At 40.7% G+C, this 21,129-nt stretch overlaps 1 protein-coding gene across 1 annotated transcript; it reads right to left on the reverse strand.

Moving 5' to 3' along the window:
• Positions 1–1,516: 1,516 nt before the first annotated feature.
• LOC116837581 (acyl-coenzyme A synthetase ACSM3, mitochondrial-like) lies at positions 1,517–18,163 on the reverse strand. The gene is made up of 13 exons (XM_032802132.2): positions 17,966–18,163; positions 15,629–15,842; positions 13,513–13,720; positions 12,757–12,900; positions 11,627–11,783; positions 9,757–9,836; positions 9,400–9,523; positions 7,728–7,808; positions 7,480–7,581; positions 5,206–5,333; positions 5,021–5,120; positions 4,009–4,128; positions 1,517–2,470 (listed from the first exon to the last, which is right to left on the reverse strand). The coding sequence occupies exons 1-13, from the start codon at positions 18,161–18,163 to the stop codon at positions 2,384–2,386; spliced, it is 1,743 nt and encodes a 580-aa protein (XP_032658023.1). The 3' UTR covers positions 1,517–2,383.
• Between the last annotated feature and the right edge of the window lie 2,966 nt (positions 18,164–21,129).

Genomic DNA, 21,129 nt, shown 5'->3' on the forward strand with positions numbered 1-21,129 from the left:
GCTGCTGAGTGCACTTTACAGCCCCATGTGGCTGAAGCTTCCAAATCTGTCATTTGTGTTGCTTACTTAAAATACAGTCTCTTTGGATAAGTGGCAGGCTAGAAAGCAAACAACTTATCTGGGGAGTATGTAACAACCCCAAGGGACTCATTAATAAAGAAAGCCTCCTTTCCCTGCCAGTTAGTGTGTGCCAGAAATGCTTCACCCCCATTTCTGTAACAAATGTAGTGATTACAGCGTGTAAATATTTTGCAAGTCTGTCTTCATTTGCTGTCTGATTTTGCTCCCATTAAAGTTAATGTTAAAACTCCCATTGGCTTCAATCATGCAGCATCAGGCCCTTCACTAGAGTGTATATCTACACCGGTATAGCGGGGGCGGGGAGAGACTAGTTCTTTGTATTCCACCAGTCGTAATTAAGTACTTAGTAGTAGTAAAGCAAAGCAATATACATTTGAAAACCTGAGGATGTTTAAGTGGTTAGCTCCACCTGCAGAAAACCTCTTGGCACAGACTCTGCTGGGATCTGTGTTTCTTTGCCAATTAGTAACTGAATTAATTCTACTGAAAGGTAATCAACAGCTTTACATAAACCATTTGCTATTTTCCCAGGCCCTCAGCACTGCAACAGATGTGTTCCTGAGTGCCATATTATAGCTAAGGCTACATTTTAGTCATGGGTATTTTTAGTAAAAGTCCTGGACAGGTCATGGGCAGTAAACAAAAATTCATGGCCTGTGACCTGTCCATGACTTGTACTATATACCCCTGACTAAAACTTGGGCTGGGCCACAGCTGCTCTGGGGAGGTGGTCCAAAGGTGCTGCAAGTACTGTGGGGGGTGGCCCAGGGAGGTAGGGCAGCATGTGTCCTGGGATCCCTGGGGGAGGAGAGAAGGAGAAATGTTGGTGGGGCTGACTGGTTCCCTACTGGGCTGCGCGCAGCTCCCCGGAAGTAGCCAGTATGTCCCTGTAGCTCCTAGGGGAAGGGAAGGCCAAGGGGACTCCACGTGCTACCCCTGCCATGAGCTCGAACTCTGGCTCTGCAGATCCCATTGGCTGCACAGCTCCCATTGGCCAGGAACCGCAGCCAATGGGAGCTGTGGGGTGGTGCCTCCAGGAAGGGGTAGTGAGCAGAGCCCCCAGACCCCTCTGCCTAGGAGCTGCAGGGACGTGCTGGCCATTTTCAACCCCCTGCTTCCCAACCCCCACCTCTGAGCCCCCTCCCCCACCTAAACAGCCCCAGAAGTGGCCAGTGCGACTGGCCCACGGGCTGCCTGATCTGCTTGGGCAGCCCCGGAGCCAGCCAGACTGGCTGCTGCAGAAGTCACGGAGGTCATGAAAAGTCACAGAATCCGTGACTTCCGTGACAGACATGGAACCTTAATTAGAGCGAGTTCACAGCAGAACCAGAGATTCTGAGATAAAATAACACTTTTCTTGTACTTGTTGGTTTACCAGTGTTTTTATATTACCTCATGTAACCTGCTTTAGTCACAAAGCTCAGTTGTCTTTCATGTTCTTTTAAAAGAATAATAAAAACAGCATATCACAATGTCTTCAGCATGCGGGTTTACTCTTAATATACAGTACTGTGCAATCTTGGAATCAGAGTATTCCCCCACAGAGCACAAGTAACATTGACCTCAAAGGTGGTTTGTACCATGTCAGCGAAGCAGTGAGACCTGATGCTGCGAACAAGAATAGTGCCTACTACTGTGGAACTCAGTAGGATAATATTAATGTCTGCAAGCACTGGGCCCAAACTCCTAATAATGACTAATGAAGATGCTGATGTAGATCATTGCTTGAATACTGGAGAGGAAAATCTGGTTGTTACAGCAACATTTTGTGACCTAACAATTTCACAACCGAGGAAATCTTTTATTTTTGAAACTAACATACACAAAAAGATGGTGGCTGATAGAAGACAATATAGCAATAATTACCACCTCAAAAACGTATCTAGTATTCTATAAAGCTAATTTAAAAATAATTGTACAATATTTTCACAAAACAACATTTGATACATACTTGCCAGCAGTGTAACAGTCAGTATTGAATGATAAGGCATTGATGAAAAATAATCAAATAGAAAGATAAAGAGGAGTTTAGGGTCTGATTCTCCTCTCACAGTATTGCCTTCAAGAAGTTTCTCTTGATTTACATCAGTGTAAAAGGAAGGAGAATCAAGTCCACTGCGTTTCACAACCATCCCAAGACCCCAGAACATTGCAAATTACAGCAAACAGTGACAATGTCTATTCTTCATCACAAATACTATATAGCTCCTTCTGACATCAACAGGGAACAGGCCATAGCCTGAAGAAGCAATGAATGATTATGGCAGAAATGAAAATGTATGCTCTTAACTCTACAACAAAGCTAAATTCTCCCCCACTCTTTCTTCCTTAATTCCTTCCTTCGGATTTTCCCAGAGATTGTCTTTGGTAGCTGTTGAACAAATTCCACCTAATTAAAAAAAAATAAAAATAATAATGAAAAAATAGCAAATTAAATGTGGTTTGGTGCTGTCTTGCTTTCTGGAACAAAACTTCTATTGTAAAGGTTAGGGATTCCTTCAAGGTAAACCACGGCGAAAGTCCACCAGCATTCATAAAAGAACGAGCTCCTTGCTAGGGAAATGGACCAGCCAGTTGCTCACTTGAAAGCTAGGGGAATTTTGCCATTAACTTCAATGGGAGCAGGACTGGACCTGTAATCCACTGAAGTGAGGTTTCTTTTTCAGAGCCCATACTAACTGAATGTATGAGAGAGAGATATGTCCCAGTTACGGCCTGGATCCTGCAATGGGATTTGATAGTACAGACTTTTCCTTCCACTAGGACTTCAATGAGACTCTGCCCTGCCTTCGGTGGGTGTCTATATGGCTATAACAGCTAAATAAAGTGCTACTGACGAACCACCCAACGTCGGAGTACCCACTGAAACACCAAATGGAAATGTATAGCCCTTCAGTTATAAACTGTGAGCTTGATGCACTGCTATCCAGTTTTATGCAAGTCTAACAGCTGATATCAATGTAAAATGACATCAGTGTAAACTGAAGTAATGCAGTAGTGAATCAGGCCCAGTGTTTGGACTAAGAGCCTTGTGAACAGTGGGTGGAAGCAATTTATACATACCAAGCTTAGTATTACGTTTTTTGTAAGTAACCTAGAGATAAGAATCGAATTCCACTGACGATACCAGCCTAGAGACACTGATGGTAGATTCCAGTTCTTATCTCTAGTTTCCCTACAAAAACCTTAATACAAAGCTTGATGTGTATAAATTCTGCATACATCAATAATGATCAGTATGATACAATCCCTTTTTGATTCTGCAGCACCCACCCAGCATAATCCCTAAACCTGATCTGCAGCTGGTGGAAACTAATATAGCATTATTGAAATCAATGGAAGACCACCAATTTACAGCAGCTGTGAGCCTGGCCCATTATGTACAGCATTACAGTCATTTTGTTATTCTACCACATGAAGCATCTTCTCTTCTGTATTATATTATTGAAAATTCCTGAAAATCGTTTTTAGAATTTCATTATATATTGTGAAATTATATTTAATCTATAAAATCAGATTAATTTTAGGATCATATATAAAATTTGATTAAATGATGAATGCAGCTTATCTTTCTCCCATGAATAGTTCCACTGGAATCTGAGAAAGATTTGTCTCTACTATTCCAAAATAAAAACACCTAATAGGCCACATCCCCACCTGGTGTAAATAGCATAATTCCATAGTCTTCAACAGAACTACACTGATTTACACCAGCTAAAGATCTGGTTGTATGTTTCAAAATTACTTTGAAGACCTGACTAAAAGGTAGTGGGGATAATAGAAGAAAAACAGAGGAAAATATTTGCTTACTAAAAAGTAAAATCTGTTTACATTTCTAATCTGAACTCTAGTTTTGATCAGAACAGTTTTAATTTTGGGGTACACTGTCAGTAGTTACCCTTATATTCAGCACTTGGAGGTACATGCCTTTCTGGGATACTTGTATGGTGCAGTCATTTTTTTGACATGCTCTTGCAGCTCCTTAATTAATTTTTCTGGATCATGTGACGCAAAGTCAGGAGACAGAATAACAAAGGCTTTCACCACCTATAAGACATAGTCAGATGTCGCCAACATCTAATATTTAATCACATCTACAATGATCAAACTGAAAAAGATAATTTGCAACATTAAAATTGCTTTCAAGAGAGAAGTATAAGAGTATGAGCCAGATGCTGGCCTACAGTAAGGCTCTTTGTGCCATTCAGGGCTTTAAATCTGCCCCAAGTAGGCATCTGAGGATTCATCCAGTCAACTATGCCAGCTTTTTACCACCTCTTCTTAACACGCAGCACAGGTGGAGGTAGGAGGGGTGTGGCTTGAGCACACTGTTCTTCAGTGGTTCCTGGCTAGTACAACAGCTCTAGGGCACTGTTTCAAATTAGTGGAACTTAGAGCAGCCCTGTGGCTGCTCTTAGGCATGCTGCAGTACAACTAAGGATTGAGCCCTATCTGTATATAAGTATATGCCTATGCATAACCATCAGGCAGTTTTCAACTAAGGGCCTGTTTTGCAAAATATCCCATTACAGTCAGTGGGTCTGATCCCAGTTTCATCTGTGGAACCCACTGGAATTCACCAAAGTCACTGTGGTTGCTTGGTTATATATGGGAGTAGAATCAATCAATTTATTTTTAAATAGCAAAACAAATAACATAACACTAGTCAGTTTTCCCTAGAACATAGGGTCAGATTTTTTCAAAGCACTTCATCTGTGTAGGCACCTAACTCCCTTTAAAATCAATGGGAGTTAGGCACCTTAACTTGCTTAGGCTCTTTGAAAATCCCACTAGGCAACTCTCTGCATTTTTAAGTGATTAAATACATTTGAAAATATGGCCTTTAGCATTCCTAGATTTCCTTGACAGCTACAGCTTATTTCTAAACAAGTATACACAGTAGGTGTTTTTGCATAACCACTAATATCAACCTTATTACCTCTCCTCTGATGGGATCTGGGCTGCTGACAACAGCTGCTTCTGCTACTGCCGGGTGCTCCATCAAGGCATTTTCTACTTCAAAAGGTCCAATACGATACCTAGGAGAGGAAATAAGAGAGTGGTATTTACAAACTGTTCAATGTCTGGCGGCTTAGTATGGAAACCCCATAGAAACAAACTTACCCAGAAGATAAAATGACATCATCAGCTCTTCCAACAAACCAGAAGTATCCATCCTCATCCACAATGCCCCTGTCTCCTGTGATATAAAAATCCCCACGTTCTGATGCAGCAGTTTTCTCTGGATCATCCTGACAACAACAAAGGAACATCTTACAAATGGTAATGAACCCTTAGTATCCAATCCAACTCCCACTGGAGTCAATGGAAAAAATCCCAATGGACTTCAGTGGGAGACAGATCAGGACCTCAGTGGTGTTTAACCATAAATTGTTACTTAACAGAAGAAGGCCATAGTTACTCCATCAGGAAAGGTTTCATGAAAACTCACTTATCTTTATACAAGATGATTTTTTAAAACTTTGAAAACTTTTCATAACTTCTTATTTTGAACCTTTTCAGTCTTGCTGTAGTTCATACAAGTCTAGCATGATCTAATCTACTATGAATACATTCTGTATTTCTGGGATCAAGGGACTTTGTATTAGAGCTGTGCAAATGATTACACTTGAGCTGCAGGAGTACTGGCATGCAGCCCTAACGTGTCTAAATTGCCTGTGAACCAGCAGTGATTTATCTTTGCCATATGCCAACAGAAGCATTTTGCAAATTTCTTCTTGCTCCAGCTAGGTGCCCACAGGCTTTTCCAGGCACTTGCTCGTAGCCTCTCCATTTCAAGCCTGGTTCACTGGGACAGGCTACATGAGGCAAGTCAGAAGGCGGCAATCACACGTGCATATATCTTTACACATTACCTACCCTTTTAGCCAGATTTTGCAGGTACAAAAGGGCCATGTATATTTTTGTGGGCACTCCCACCGTCTGCTTCTTTGAAAAGTCAGCCCTTAAATCCACCTTCATAATAGCATGATTAGAAAATCAAGTTGGAAGACTGAGGTCAGGGGTGGCTCTAGGAATTTTGCAGCCCCAAGCACGGCAGGCAGGCTGCCTTCTGCAGCTTGCCTGCAGGAGGTCCGCTGAAGCCGTGGGACCAGCGGACCCTCCGCAGGCAAACCGCGGAGGCAGCCTGCCTGCCGCTCTCACGGCGCTGGCAGAGAGACCCCCCTATGGCTTGCTGTCCCAAGCACGCGCTTGGTGTGCTAGGGCCTGGAGCTGCCCCTGACTAAGGTGGAGGAGAAGACAAAGAATGAGAGAACTGTGTTCCTCACTAAATGTACCTCCTTGCAACGAACCATTAAAAACATTGAACTCTGGGCCACATTCGCTTTTACTCACACTTTCCAGGGCCAGCCTGCCCCACCCCCATCCAAGGATATGCACAGGAGGAAGGGCAGGCAGCAGTCCTGCTGTGTGACCTCCCTTAGCATATCTCATGGAGGAGAGAGCATTAAAAATCTGCCAGGCTTTCCACAGGAGCCCTATCAGTTGAGGCTGAGTTGGATCAATGCATCCCTGGCCATAGTCACTTGCTTCTTAGGGTATGGCTAGAATGCTGTCACTTAGTGTGACTGCAGCTTGAGCCAACATACCGAAGCCAGCTTTAGTCTAGTTAGCTCAGGTCCTGGAAGAGTGAAGCTGGGCCAGCACTGATTTCAGCACAGGCTATACCCTCAAGTAATTACCCAGGGTTTCAGACAGGTTGGTACAACCTGCGCTGAAGCTCATGCTGCCCCGGCTTCACTGCTCTGGGACCTGAGATAGCTATATTAAAGCTAGCTCAGGTATGTATACTTGGGCCACAGTCACACTGTATGATTGCTGTAGAGCAGGGGTAGGCAACCTATGGCACGTGTGCCGAAGGTGGCACGCGAGCTGATTTTCAGTAGCGCTCACACTACCCGGGTCCTGGCCACCGGTCCGGGGAGCTCTGCATTTTAATTTAATTTTAAATGAAGCTTCTTAAACATTTTAAAACCTTATTTACTTTACATACACCAATAGTTAAGTTATATATTGTAGACTTATAGAAAGAGACCTTCTAAAAAGGTTAAAGTGTATTACTGGCACACAAGACCTTAAATTAGAGTGAATAAATGAAGACTCAGCACACCACTTCTGAAAGGTTGCCAACCCCTGCTGTAGAGACATATCCTTAGTCCCCCAGTGGAGGAAATATTGCAGAGGCTTTCTGTCTCAGCCTCATCCACAAGTACACTTTCTGTCTCTGGTTGTAGCAGTGGAAGTCCTGTTTATGAGACACATGAGCTATTGTCTTTGGAAGGATATAGACACCCACAGCAAGATACTTTAAAAAGTTATCTGTGTATTTAAGATATGGCCTCAAAATCTGATTCATTTCATACAAAGTTTCCTTACCACATAGCGAGAGAAAAGACAAAATGGCCTTGTTGGTTTGATTCTGATGGCAATATCTCCTTCTTTCCCAGGAGGCAGAATATTAGCATTTTCATCTATTACCTAGAACGAGAGAGAACCCCTCCTGGATGATTTAATGTCTTTCTGTTAAACAGAGCAATGCATTTAATTCAATGTTGAGAGAGAATCTTGTGTTGTGTGGGAACTTTCTTTCTTCAGATTGAAAGTGACCAGGAGTATGAAAATACCTGAACATCATAAGGTGGAGATGCCTTTCCCATAGCACCAGGTTTAATTTTCATGCCTTTGCAAACTGAACATATCAAAACCTGTAAAATAAAATTGTATGTGTGCAACAAAATACAGTGCTTGATGTTTTATTTAGACATGAACATTTGTAACTGAAAACATTTTGCATGATCTATTTTACTGGTTAACATTTTGTAGAAATATTCATTTGAAAAATGAAAAATTGTGATTTTAAACACAACAGGTGTGATCTTCAGTTGGTGTAAATCAATATTGTTCCAAAGAAGTCAATGGAGTTATCCTAACTTACACCAACTGAAGATCTGGCTCAGTGGGATAAAGTCTGCTCTCAGATATACTGGTGGAGAAAATCCAGATTAAATCCCTTGGAACTCAACCTTCTCTCACTTGCATTTGTTTTACACCACTTTAACTCCATTAATTATAAAGAGGTATGTCTGTGTGAGAGAAGTATCCATTAACTTCAAAGAAATATCAGCCTGAGAGAAGAATTTGGCCCAGCAGCTGATATTTACTATTGGCTACATTATAATGATTGTGAGCATGTACAATTGGAGACTTTATTCCTGCATGTCCAAATCTTCCCTTGCACAAATTTTTCCCACAAGAGTGCTAGTGATTCTACAAGTTTAAACACATGGGGCTTAGGTGTCCTCTCACTTAAACCTGTGTAGATCTGAAGTGACTCCACTGATATCAACAGAGTTAAGTCACTGTAAAAAAAACAAAAACAAAAACTGGTGTGACATCAGAATTAGGCACATGGAACTTCCTGCCAGTTGTTCCATTAGGCAGATAGGATTATCTACCACAGAGAACTGACTGGGACTCATCCCTGAAAACTCATGGATCTCTGAATACACACCTGAAGCCAGGGCCATCAGTGCAGAGGCTGTGTGCCTCTGTCCTGCTTCCTCATGCCCCAGCCCAGCCCATAGGTCTGGCTCATTGCATCCCCACCTGTAGAGTGGGGTTCACTGTCAGGATCAGCATTTATCTACACCTGAAACCCCCTAGAGTTGAGAGGGAATGATGTCACACAAAATGATTATCTCCCAGATCTGGCCTGTTTTGTTTCCTCCCAGCTGAGTTTGCACAGGGTTGGAGGAAGAAGGGAATGTTGCTGCGTGGCCAGTATGCCCTCCTTACTGTCCCCTCCCTCCAGCCAGATTGGCCACTTTGAGTCCCCTGCACTCAGTGGCAAGATACACCCTTATTGTGTTTTTGGAACACATTTAATAAGTTAATTGCATAGCTAATGGCCCCTTTAAAATCTGCTGCTGAGATGTTTGGCTGAAGGAAAACATGCTGCCTAATTAAATTCCTAGGCCAAAATGTTCAAACTTAGACACCTAAATCTATGTATAGGCTCCTGAATAAATAAAGCCTGATTTTCAGAGATGCTGAGAACCCAAAACTCCAAATGAAGTCATTGGGGCTGCAAGTGCTCAGCACCTTTGAAAATCAGACTACTTTTATTCAGGGGCCTACATATGGTTTTAGTAGCCTGACGTTAGTTGCCTATATTTGAAAATTTGGGGCCTGTTTTCCTGGAAAAAGCAAGAAACCTACCATATGGATTTGATATCTTTCCTCATTAGCTTGAGTTAGAATTAAGCTTATTAGGTGTATGATTGAATGCAAACGTACTGTTTCAGTCTGGGCGTATCCTTCATAGATATCCATCCCTGTTTTGCTTTTCCATTTCTCCATCACTTCAGGGTTGAGTGGCTCACCTCCACTTAGGCAGTGCTTCAGGCTCTTGAACGTGTAGCTTAGTAAGTGTTTAAAACAATGATTAGGATGACTAATGCGCATTACTATAGAGACTTAGGCATGGTTCGGTTCTGGGCTTCATTCAGTGCAGCTGTAACTGGTAAAGAACTTACAGAGTGAGTTCAACTAGAATTTCAACCTAGAATACAACCTGGCAAAGGAAAAACCTAGGGCTGTGATTCTACTAGAACATGGTTGAGTTGGAATGGTTAGTAAGCAATCTAGATGTACCTGGTAAGATCATGCTGCGCCAGCATGCGATAAACAGTTGGTGTACCACAGAGAGAGGTTATAGGAAATCTGGACAGACACTATGAATGAAAGAAAAGTTATTTACTTTGTTAGTTCCTTTGGACACAGTGCCAAACACATTTGGGCTCTGGTCTATGATATGGGCCCTATGCATCATCACAATACAAACAATAAATAAAGTGAATACATTATACTAAAAAGGCACAGGGCTAGAATAATGTCTTGGGCTAGGTCTGGCACGGCTGTTAAGAGTTCTTGTTCCTTTCTTTTTATCTATATTTATTTGAAAGTTAACTTGCTTATGTTTTGGAGTTAAGCATTTTCCTCCAAGAGTGACAGACAAATGCGACCCCACAGTGAAAGGCACAAGTAATCAAAATACTTAACATTTCTTAACACTTTCTACTCAGAGATCTCAATACACTTTACAAAAGAGGGTAAAGTTTTATTATCGTCCCTTTGCAGATGGGGAAACTGTGGGATAGGGAGAAGATGTGACTTGCTCGAGGTCACCCAGAAGCTCAGTGATAGAGCTGAGAGCAGAGCTATGTTTCCTGACTCCTAGTCTACTGCCTTTATGTAGAGAACTGGAAAATAACTATATTACTGTTTGTGAATATGGTGCCTGCTTTTGTGCGTTTGTTTATGATGAGTGACTTGCTACCACACCACAGAAACACTAATGCAATCCCTGTAACAAACCTCATTGCCTACTCTGTCCCCACATCTACACTAGCGACACCATCAGGGGACCCAACCACATCAGCCACATCATCAGGGACTCATTTACCCACACATCCATTAACGTTATATATGCCATCATGTGCCAGCAATGCCCCTCTGCCATGTACATTGGCCGAACCAGACAGTCTCTACGTAAAAGAATAAATGGACACAAATCGGACATCGGTAATAGTAACATACAAAAGCCAGTAGGAGAACACTTCAATCTTCCTGGACGTTCTATAACAGATTTAAAAGTAGCCATACTTGAACAAAAAAACTTCAGAAACAGACTTCAAAGAGAAACTTCAGAACTAAAATTCATTTGCAAATTTAACACCATTACTTTGGGCTTGAATAGGGCCTGGGAGTGGCTGGCTCACTACAAAAGCAACTTCGCCTTTCCTGGAATTGACACCTCCTGATCAATTACCGGGAGTGGACCACATCCACCCTGATTGAATTGACCCAGCCAACACTGGTTCTCCACTTGTGAGGTAACTCCCTTCTCATCATGTGTCAATAATGTAATGCCAGCATCTGTAATTTTCCCTCCACGCATCTGAACAAGGGTTTTTTTTACCCATGGAAGCTTATGCCCAAATAAATCTGTTAGTCTTTAAGGTGCCACTGGACTCCTAAGTGTAGGTAAAACAGTATGCACATAGATCTCTGCTATTTTAAATCAATTTTTCTGAGGGCTGTGCACTTTTGGTAAATAAGGTATACTATATATTGAAGAAGCTGCTTCATACTATTACCACCCCAGGCTCCTGAAGGGAAACTCTTTCAGGTGCCAAGCCTGTTGGGCCTGCTAGGTATCTCAGTCGACAACCAGGAGGATGTAACCCAGAGACCCAATAGAGACTAGTTGGATTGTGGGGTCCCATCCCCAAAGAGGAGTGAAGGCACAGGCCTGTCACTTGAAAGGGGTGCACTTGGGGGAAACAAAGTCTCAAAAGAGGCAGCCTACCAAGATATGACACTACTAGACAACATTGCCTCCCCTCATAGTCTCATGATTTTTATGATATTTTAAAGTTACTTCTGATACTATCCTTTTTTACCATCTGTTTTGCATATACAAGTTATGGCTGAAACCACATAATGATGTTTTTATTCTTACATTCAGGACGGTTGTTGCCTCAAACTGCAGCATGCTGTGTATAAAGATACATGCTCCCTGAATCCATGGAGAAAAGAAACAGCTAAAGGCAAATTTTACCCAGCCTGGGTCAGACAGGCCCCACAACATGTCAGAGGGATTCAAATCCAACCAAAACCTGGTGACAATGACAAAAAAAAATTATAATGGAAAAACACTGAATAGAAAAACAAAAGTGAATGTACAAATGGGGAGTGGATGGAATTATTTGTTGTGAATGAACATGGCTCTTTTTTCTGTTCATGAACTAACCCTAATTCCTATGAGTGGATTCATTAGTCAGAGTTATACTGTGAGTAGTTGAATGCTAACATCTATTCATTATTCTTTATACTTGTGTGATTGCTCACCTAAGTCACACGGTTTTGTTTCAGCTTCTTGATGGGAGAACAGATATTTCTTATTCTCTTGTTTAAAAAGTAACTAGACATATTAAATAGTGAATAAGCTGGTCAAAATTTTTTGAATGAAACATTTCTCATCAGAAAAAGGAGTTTCATCAAACTAAAAATTTTCTGTAGTGATCTATTTTGGCAGCATCGATTTTGGCTAAATTTTTCATCAGAAAAACAAAATGAAATATTTTTATTTGGGAGTCCCATGATATGCTGCAGCACCTCAACCACAGAGAGGGGCTGCAGTGCATCATGGAAGATGTGGTCCATCAAGGGAAGAATTGGGACATGAAAGACCCGAAACTACATTCCCATGTGGCACTCTGGTGGTGAAGGCAGAGGGAGAGATTAATGTCCTCCAGCATTAAATATGTTGATTTGAGAATGCTGAAACATTTTTTTCAATTGAAAATGTGAAAAAATTAAACATTGAGAAATTGCCAAATTATTTTGGAACTTTGTCCCACAAAAAGTTAAGATATTTTGACTTTTCATCCAATTCAGGAGGAAAACAAATATCAAGGTATCAGAATTTCCCACAGAACAGAAATTTTGTGGTTTGATCATCTCTACAATCCATTGATCAATCCATTCCTGGTAGGAATTTTCAGATAAATAATCATATATTCAGTATTTTTTACATATTCATTTTGTAGCCATGGATTATCAGAGCGACAAAGTATTTTCAGTACACACCTTCCAGTCGAGGTCATTCCAATACCAAAACTACTGTGAGAATGTTCCACCATTTTGGGGTAACCTGTGGTTCCACTGGTAAAGTAGATAGTCATTGCTTCTTGACTCTTTGTCTTAACAGGGTTATGATTACCACTTGCAGCTCTTCAAAATAAAGACAAGAGTACATCAGAATGGATAAGCTATCCAACAAAGAAACTTCAGTCCCTATCTAGTTTACAACTCTAGTGCAGGCATTCCTTTTCTCTTCCCAAATTAAACTGCCTATGGTCTCATTCTTAATGGTCACTGGCCAGTAAGATTTATTAAGCCAAATTCTGGCCTTGGAAATATACACCAAACTCCCTTTGCATTCAGTGGGAGCTAAGGGCCTGATCCAGTGCTCATTGAAATCAATGGAAAGACTTCTGTTGACTTCAATGGCCCTATGAGTGTATCTGAAGCTAGAGTTCAGCACACTTTTTCAGCAGAATGACCCCGTTCCGTTAATCCTCACCCTCTATATATTTAAAGCCAAATGTATTTGCATATCTCCTCTCCCATCCCCATTAACTTTTTCTACTTGTATTTAATTTAGTGTTGGAATGCAGACTTGTCAGGTAAATGAGGCAAGAGCTGGCATCCCCAAAACACGTAGAATATATGAGTTATCTCAGTTCTGAAATTGTTTTTTAAACAAGGAGGGGTACAATACAAAGCTGGAAATGCCTGAATTTCCATTTGGATGATTAGCTCACTGAGGCACGACATACTCACTTGAGGAGTTCTTTGAAGTCCAGCCAGCCATTCCTGCTGCCTTCAGATACCATTAGCCTGATTTTTAGAAACTGGCACTTGGACACAACTGAGTCCACTACAGGTGCCAGTGTATCATTGGTGATGATGCATTTGGCCTTAGAAGCCTGGAGTCTATAGAAAATGTCATTAGCTGTCAGCTGGGTTGTTGCTGGAATATAGATAATTCCTAGAAGTGCAATAAATGGAAGTTTAAAAGTAGCTGAGCATTTTAAAATATTTGGGCCAGATTCTAGCCAGTGTAAGATCATTGGCTTCAACAGAGCTGTGCCAATTTACATTAGTTGGACATCTGGCCCCTTGTACTTATCCTTCTGTGCTATGCCTTCTGCTGCTGTTATCTTCCACAGCCTTTGAGAATTAATTCCCATGCAACTGCCTCTTCACATTTATTCCTAGTGGTAGCCTATTACCAGGAGTAGAGTTAAGCTACATCAGACTGAAGTTAAGCATCATTATGAATCAGAAATCCCAACCTAATCCTTCACCCCAGGTTCTTCCTTTTTTCTCTTTGCAGAAAAATTTTCTGGGAGATACCATTATTTTGCTGCCATTACTTAAGGCCACACTATCTGGGGGATGCCCCCTCCTGTGGCCCCACGAGGCTTGCATATCATTTAAACCGTGTGCCTCAGCTTTCTCCTTTGTAAAATGGGCTCTTTTATTAATATTTTGTCATGAATTTGTTTAAAAAATAAACAATCAATACAATATTTAAATGTCAAAACATTCTTTTATGCAAAATGGCTAAATATACCCCTTCTCTGAAATATTATCTCCTGATAAAAATACTAAGTTTGGAAATTGTTTGAATGCTTTAATTGATGTCAGTTATTGACCCTGATCCTGAAAGCACTTAAGCTGTGCTTAATTTTAAGCACATGAATAGTGTCATTGATTTCACTGGGATTGACTAAGAATGTGTATAAATGTTTGCAGGACCAGGGGCTCAGGCAGAGAGAGATTCAGGAAAGCTCTTAAGCAAAGCTATCTGAGCAATGCATTTTTCAGTTTCCTGGGAATTTGAAAAACTGAAAAGATTGTCTAGGATCAAAACAAAACCAAAAATTTTCAAAAGTTTCGGTAAATCATGAAGATGGAAAAAAACTGCTTCATGTCAAATGAAACATTTAATTCAATTCAAACAAAACTCCTGTCTTGATTTCAAGCATTTTTTATGTTTTTAATTTTAAAAAATTGAAGGAAATTTCTAAATGAAAAGTCATTAAAAAAAAAAAAGATGATCTAGGTTCAATTCTCAGGTCTACCAGAAGCTCCAAGTGTGACCCTGGGCAAGTCATTTACTCTCTCTGTGCCTTAGATCTCTATCTATAAAATGGAATAACAACACTTCCTTTAGAGTGACAAGGTGGGTGAGACAGTATCTTGTATTGGACCAACTTCTGCTGGCAAAAGAGACAAGCTTTTGAGCTTACACAGAGCTCTTCTTCAGCTATGGGTAAACTTGAAAGCTTGTTTCTCTCACCAGCAGAAGATGGTTCAATAAAAGATATTACCTCACTGTGACAATTTATATTATTATAGTCACCACTTTTACAAGATTGTGATAAATTTTGTACAAATTATGCCTTGTGAGGTATCATTTGAAATGTCATAATCTGCTGAACATTATTGTCCTGGTAAAATACGTGTATCAACATTGCATATAAAGTTATAAGATTCTACGGTATAGCATTGCTGTAGCATGCTCCAGAGTCAGAAAAGCATGCCGAAACCAGTTTTTCAGAGACAAAGACATACTGGCACCTCAGCCAGCTATCAACAAAGTCAAATGGCTATCACTTAGTTAAGTGATTATTCTGAACAAGGGTGTGAGTGAGAACTTTACATATTGGCAGTGAAAATGGCTGGAGTTTCCATGTAAACAGACTGGCTGTTGCCTGAACCCCTGCTGGAGACAATCCTCAAAGAGGAGAGAAAGGTATAAGAATGGAGGACTCCCACAATAGACTGTTTCTTGCTGTGTTGGTACAGTGCCTAGTTTAATGGGGCCTGGAATTCAGTTGGGGTCTATAAGCATTACTGAAATACAAATAAATTCAGTCTTTGTACTGACCTGTTCTTATGCAGCCCACTGTTATCGACCACCATTCTGGTATCCGGGGTAGCATCACTATAACTCTGTCTCCCTTTTTCAGACCACATGCATCAGAGAGTACATTGGCTGCTTTCCTGGATAGAAATCCCAGCTCCTCAAAACTCCACCTTACCTCATTGCCTTGATCACCTACCCACCAGAGGGCTGGGATGGAGGAGGCTCTCTCTCCATTCTGGCAAAGACAAGAAATTTGGAAAATGTGTAAATAATGCAACAATCAAGAGGAGACCAATGCTTCAAACACAATTGCTTAACCTCAAGCAGAGGCGCAGTCTCCTTGACTTCAGCAGGACTAACTCTGTGGTTAAAGTAAGCATGTGTGTAAGTATTTACAGGCTTATGGGTTTATATCCCAAATCTAACATGTGCTTGTTAATCAAGTACATTGGAGAATTTGCTTCTCATCTTCTGAGCTGCCCAAGCTATGCATAACGATGCCTTATTACCATATGAAATGTGCAGGTTTAGGCCAGCTTGTGGGAAGGTTTACCAGTGAACATGTTTTGCCATAGATTACAATTATGGTTATGGGAAAAGAACTGTCGAACTCTTTACATTATTAGTATAACTCCAAGTATACAACGTCCTTATTCTGCTTCCTTTAAACATGGTCCAGAACGCATAATGAAGATGATAGTTATTTCTATCACAGTAGTGCTTAGAACTACTGTACTCAACACAGCGGTGGGATGAGTCCATAGTTCTCTTATTGGTAAACAAGAAAAGATCATCATATAAAATTGAACTGAGAAGTTAATGAGAAATATAACGATTCTTTAAACAACAGACCATTACAAGTAACATACACAGGTGAAAATGTACAGCAGGCCCAACCATGGACTCCCTGTGTAGATAAGACTGTCAGTGACTGCAGGATTAGGCTTAGTGAAAGCACAAAAAAAGTTTCTAACGTAAATTATGATGGTTTTAGCTTCTCCTACTGAAAACATACAATTATTTATTCTTTTGCCATTTTTAAACCTAAGTTCCCTGTGTATGTATTTTTATGCAAAATAGCTAAATATATTACTTTTCTTAAATATTATCCCCTGATAAAAATACTGAATTCAGACGTTTTCTGAATGCTTTAATTGATTCCAATTATTGACCATGATTAAGAATAAAAAATGTAGAATGATCCTGCAAAACACTTAGGCATGTGCATAACTTTTAAGAATGTGATAGTTTCACTGATTTCATTACCTACCATGTGTAAAGTTAAGCACGTGTCAATGTTTGCAGAATCAGGGGGGAAAGGCACGAATTCAGGAAAGCTCTTAAATACATGCTTAATTTTCAGCCATTTGACATAAATGAGATGTAAGTGCTTTCCTGAATAGAAATGCTTTCCTGATGCAGGGCGGAGCAGAAGGCTAAGCTTGTGGTTAAATCAGAGGATTGGGATGAAGGAGATAATGCAGGTTTATTTCCCAGCTCTGCAACAAACTTCTGATGTGACCTTGAGCAAGTCATTTAATCTCTCTGTGTCTCAGTTCCCTATCAATAAAATGGGACTAATAATATTTCCCTTCTCAGTCTTTTCTACTTATGCCCTGATCCTAAACATGATTATATGTTGTCAAGTGAAGCAGCAAATACTCTTAGTGGCATTTTGACTATTCACTAGAGCTGGTTGAAATTTGGAATTTCCATTTCATAGCACATTTCAACATTCTGTAATTTGTTTTCATTCTGAATGACAGCATGTGAGCAGTAATAGTGCATAATATAAGATTCTGTGTATTAATGTAAAATTAATAAATGTCATATAAAATGACAAAATCAAAAAAGAGAGACAAGTGGGTGAGATAAGATCTTTTATTGGACCAGCTTCAGTTTTTGAGAGAGACAAGCTTTCTCTCCCACAAACAGAAGCTGGACCAGTAAAAGATCTTACCTTACCCACCTTGCCTCCCTAACACTGCGGGACTGACACAGCTACAACTAGACTGCATAAAATCAAAATTTAATTTAGAAATTAAATTTCAATTTTTTTCAGGATGAAACTTTTTATTTTAATTTTAATGGGAATTTCATCAAATTGATACAATTTTGTGCAATTTTTTGGTTTAATCAAAACAACATTTTTCAGATGGAAAACGTGGGACAAAAGTTTTCCAGACAGCTCAGTTATTTATCTGACACCCTTGAAAGTATCCTATAGCAGCAAAATTGTTATCATCTACTATGAAAGAATCATTAGAGATCACATGTTTTGGAACCGGTATCTATAACATGATATAACACCAGACAAAAATGAAAGAAAATATTGGAACTAAGGAGACAGAACGTTACCTTTTCCATTTGACTCCACTTGTCCAAAACATCACTTGCAAAATTAAAGTGCTCTGGCAAATCTTTATAGAGGCTCGGGGATTCATAGCCAGAGATATTTTGAGAGGCAAATCCTCGGCAACATAAACTGAAGAATCTACAAGGTGACTTCAGGGTCCAAATTGAGTTAAAAATCTGGAGTTTAAATAAAAACTTCATGGCACAAAAACCTTGTCAGAGTTCTTGGTTTAGATTATATAAACATCTAAGAAGAATATTCTTTGAAGTGCTTTTGACCTGAAATGAAATTATTTACATAAACTTTATACTGAGAACTGCCTGAAAAAAACAAATATTGAGGGATCAAAGTAATACAAATCAGTTACGCAATCTGTGCCAAAGGTCTGATTCTTGTCTCATTGGTGTATGTGGCAAAAGTAAGAGTGTGCTTAATGCCATGACGTTTCCCACAGACACAAATCCTGGCCCCAGAGGAAAGCCCCCTCAGCCCCACCCCAGAGTTTGCACCCCCAGCCGGAGCCCTCATGCCTCCCCACTCCCACCCCAGCCCGGAGCCCATGTCTTGCACCCTGAACTCCTCATTTCTGGCGCCACTCCAGAGCCCGAACCCCCAGCCAGAGCTCTCACCCCCTCCTGTACCCCAACCCCAATTTCGTGAGCATTCATGGCCTGCCATATAATTTCTATACTTAGATGTGGTCATTGAGCCAAAAAGTTTGCTCACCTCTGATCTAGGACAATAACAGAATCAAAGAGAAAATATTCAGCAGCTTGGAATTTGTTCTGCTGGTGCCAAAAGAAACTAAGATGCTAGAGTTTCAACTTTTGTTCTAAATCAGAGGTCGGCAACCTTTCAGAAGTGGTGTGCTGAGTCTTCATTTATGCATTCTAATTTGGTTTCGCGTGCCAGTAATATATTTGAACGTTTTTAGAAGGTCTCTTTCTATAAGTTTATAACTACCATATATACTCAATCATAAGCCATTTCGTTCATAAGCCAACCACTGCCCCAGATGGATAAGTAAAAATGGAAAATTTTATAACCCATTCATTAGCCAACCCTATAATTCAGGGGTCAGCAAACTTTGGCTCCCGGGCCATCAGGATAAGCCCCTGGTGGGCTGAGATGGTCTGTTTACCTCGAGCGTCCGCAGGCATGGAGGTAAACCTAAGTAAACAAAGTGTCCGGGCACACCAGCTGCTTATCCTGATGGGCCAGGACAGCAACTGGTGGGGAAATTTTTTTAGGGGGGGAGAAGCTGGGAGTTAGGGGAGTAACCCCTGTGACCACTCCCACATGACCCCACCCCTAGTCCGGAACCCCCACACTCTCCCTATCCCATCCCTTCCCACCTTATCTGGGGAGGGCTAGGGAGGGATGTCTCTGGCCTGGCTGGAGCTGCTCCAACAGGCTGCTCCGGCGGCGTGGTCACAGTCTGCTCTGGGGGGCAGGGCCAAGCAGCACAGCTTCGGAGGCTCAGGTGGCCAGAAGCGGAATGACTGTGGCCCCGCCTCTTCCCTTCTGGCTCTGCTGCCTCTCCTTGCTCCTTGTCCCACCTCTCCCTCTCTATACCCATTTATAGGCCAACCCCCTTCTCTGGTGCTTCCCTTTTTTACTAAAAAAATTCAGCTTATGAACGAGTATATACACGGTAAACTATTGTATGTAAAGTAAATAAAGTTTTTAAAATGTTTAAGAAGCTTTATTTAAAATTAAATTAAAATGCAGAGTCCCCCAGACTGGTGGCCAGGACCTGGGCAGTATGATTGCCACTGAAAATCAGCTCGTGTGCCACCTTCGGCACGTGTGCCATAGGTTGCCTACTCCTGTTCTAAATCTAGGACCCACAAGCTACAAGTGAGGTCTAAATTTGGCAAACCAGGTTCTCCTATCCTCATCTGTCTCTTCTCCAACTGATCATCTCAATAAAGAAATCCTTCTAACATGGGTCTACTTACAGCTTTCCCATTTTGTAAGACTGAATTGTCTTTTTTAACAACTTATTTTATAGGTGAACTTATTAGGCTCAAATTAGATAACAGCACAGTAGTCGATCTATTTTATGTCCCGTGTGTAGGTTCAATGATTTTTTAAGCTTTATAAACAAATTAAAAACATGCAACCAACCGAGCAAGCAACCAAAAACTCACCTAATGGTGATGCCAGTTTTGTAATATCTTTTTCCTGATTTTCTGGAATTTAGGAAAGATGTTGAACTTGCAGATCAATTGCCAGCTACTCACATTCCACAGGCTGAACTATAACACACTGGGGAGAACAAAGTCACAGAGAGCTCCTTGCAGGACCTCTTAAGGATTTCAGACCATAGAAGTAAATATTAACTTTCACTCTGAAACACAAAGACTTTATTGCTAAAATAAAGTTTGTTCTAAATGTTGTTTTTAAATAAGTAAACAGGGCATTTCTCAGTGTTCTAAAGCAGATAAAGTTTTCTCTCTCATCTTATGTGGGTATCAGACAGAGGAAATATTGCTGATAATCACGGCCACCCAGAGGATTCAGGGGGCCTGAGGCAAAGCAATTTTGGGGGCTCCTTCCATAAAAAACATTGCAATTCTATATTCTCGTGGGGACCCCTGCAGGGACCAGTGCAAATTGCCCCACTTGCTCCACACCCACAGGTGGCCCTGGGAAAAATAAACCTTCTGCATCTCAGTACAAACCCAGTTTTGAGAAAACTTCCTTACAAGGTATCACTGGTTCTCAGCATCAGCTAGTGCTAAAAGGCACTAAAGCTCATTAAAAGGACAAATATTTTCTGTCAAAACTTTTTCTGGATTGAAAACTAGGGGTTTTTAAAAAGAAGGGAAAAAAAAATCACGGACAATGTTGCTTTCCATTCAAAATTTGTTGTAGTTTTTTTTGATTGAAAAGCTGAATAGTCTGCCAAAAACTGAATATGGTTTGGGCGTTTCAGAAGTGTGTGGCCAAATATTTGCTGCTTGCTGTGTTTGATTGTTAAAAAACAATAAAAATTCTGCTTAAAAAAAATCCAAAACTTTTGAACCACCTCAGCTTGTGACCAAACGCCTGAGCCCATCCAGTCAGAGATTTTTCAGGTTTCTGATACTCTGCTGGCTTCCTTGACTCATATCTGTCTCCATAACTTTAGGTTCATTTAGGTTAGATATAAGAACAGCCC

This window comes from Chelonoidis abingdonii, chromosome 9 (genome assembly GCF_003597395.2).
Source record: "Chelonoidis abingdonii isolate Lonesome George chromosome 9, CheloAbing_2.0, whole genome shotgun sequence".
In the NCBI taxonomy this organism is placed as follows: domain Eukaryota; kingdom Metazoa; phylum Chordata; order Testudines; family Testudinidae; genus Chelonoidis; species Chelonoidis abingdonii.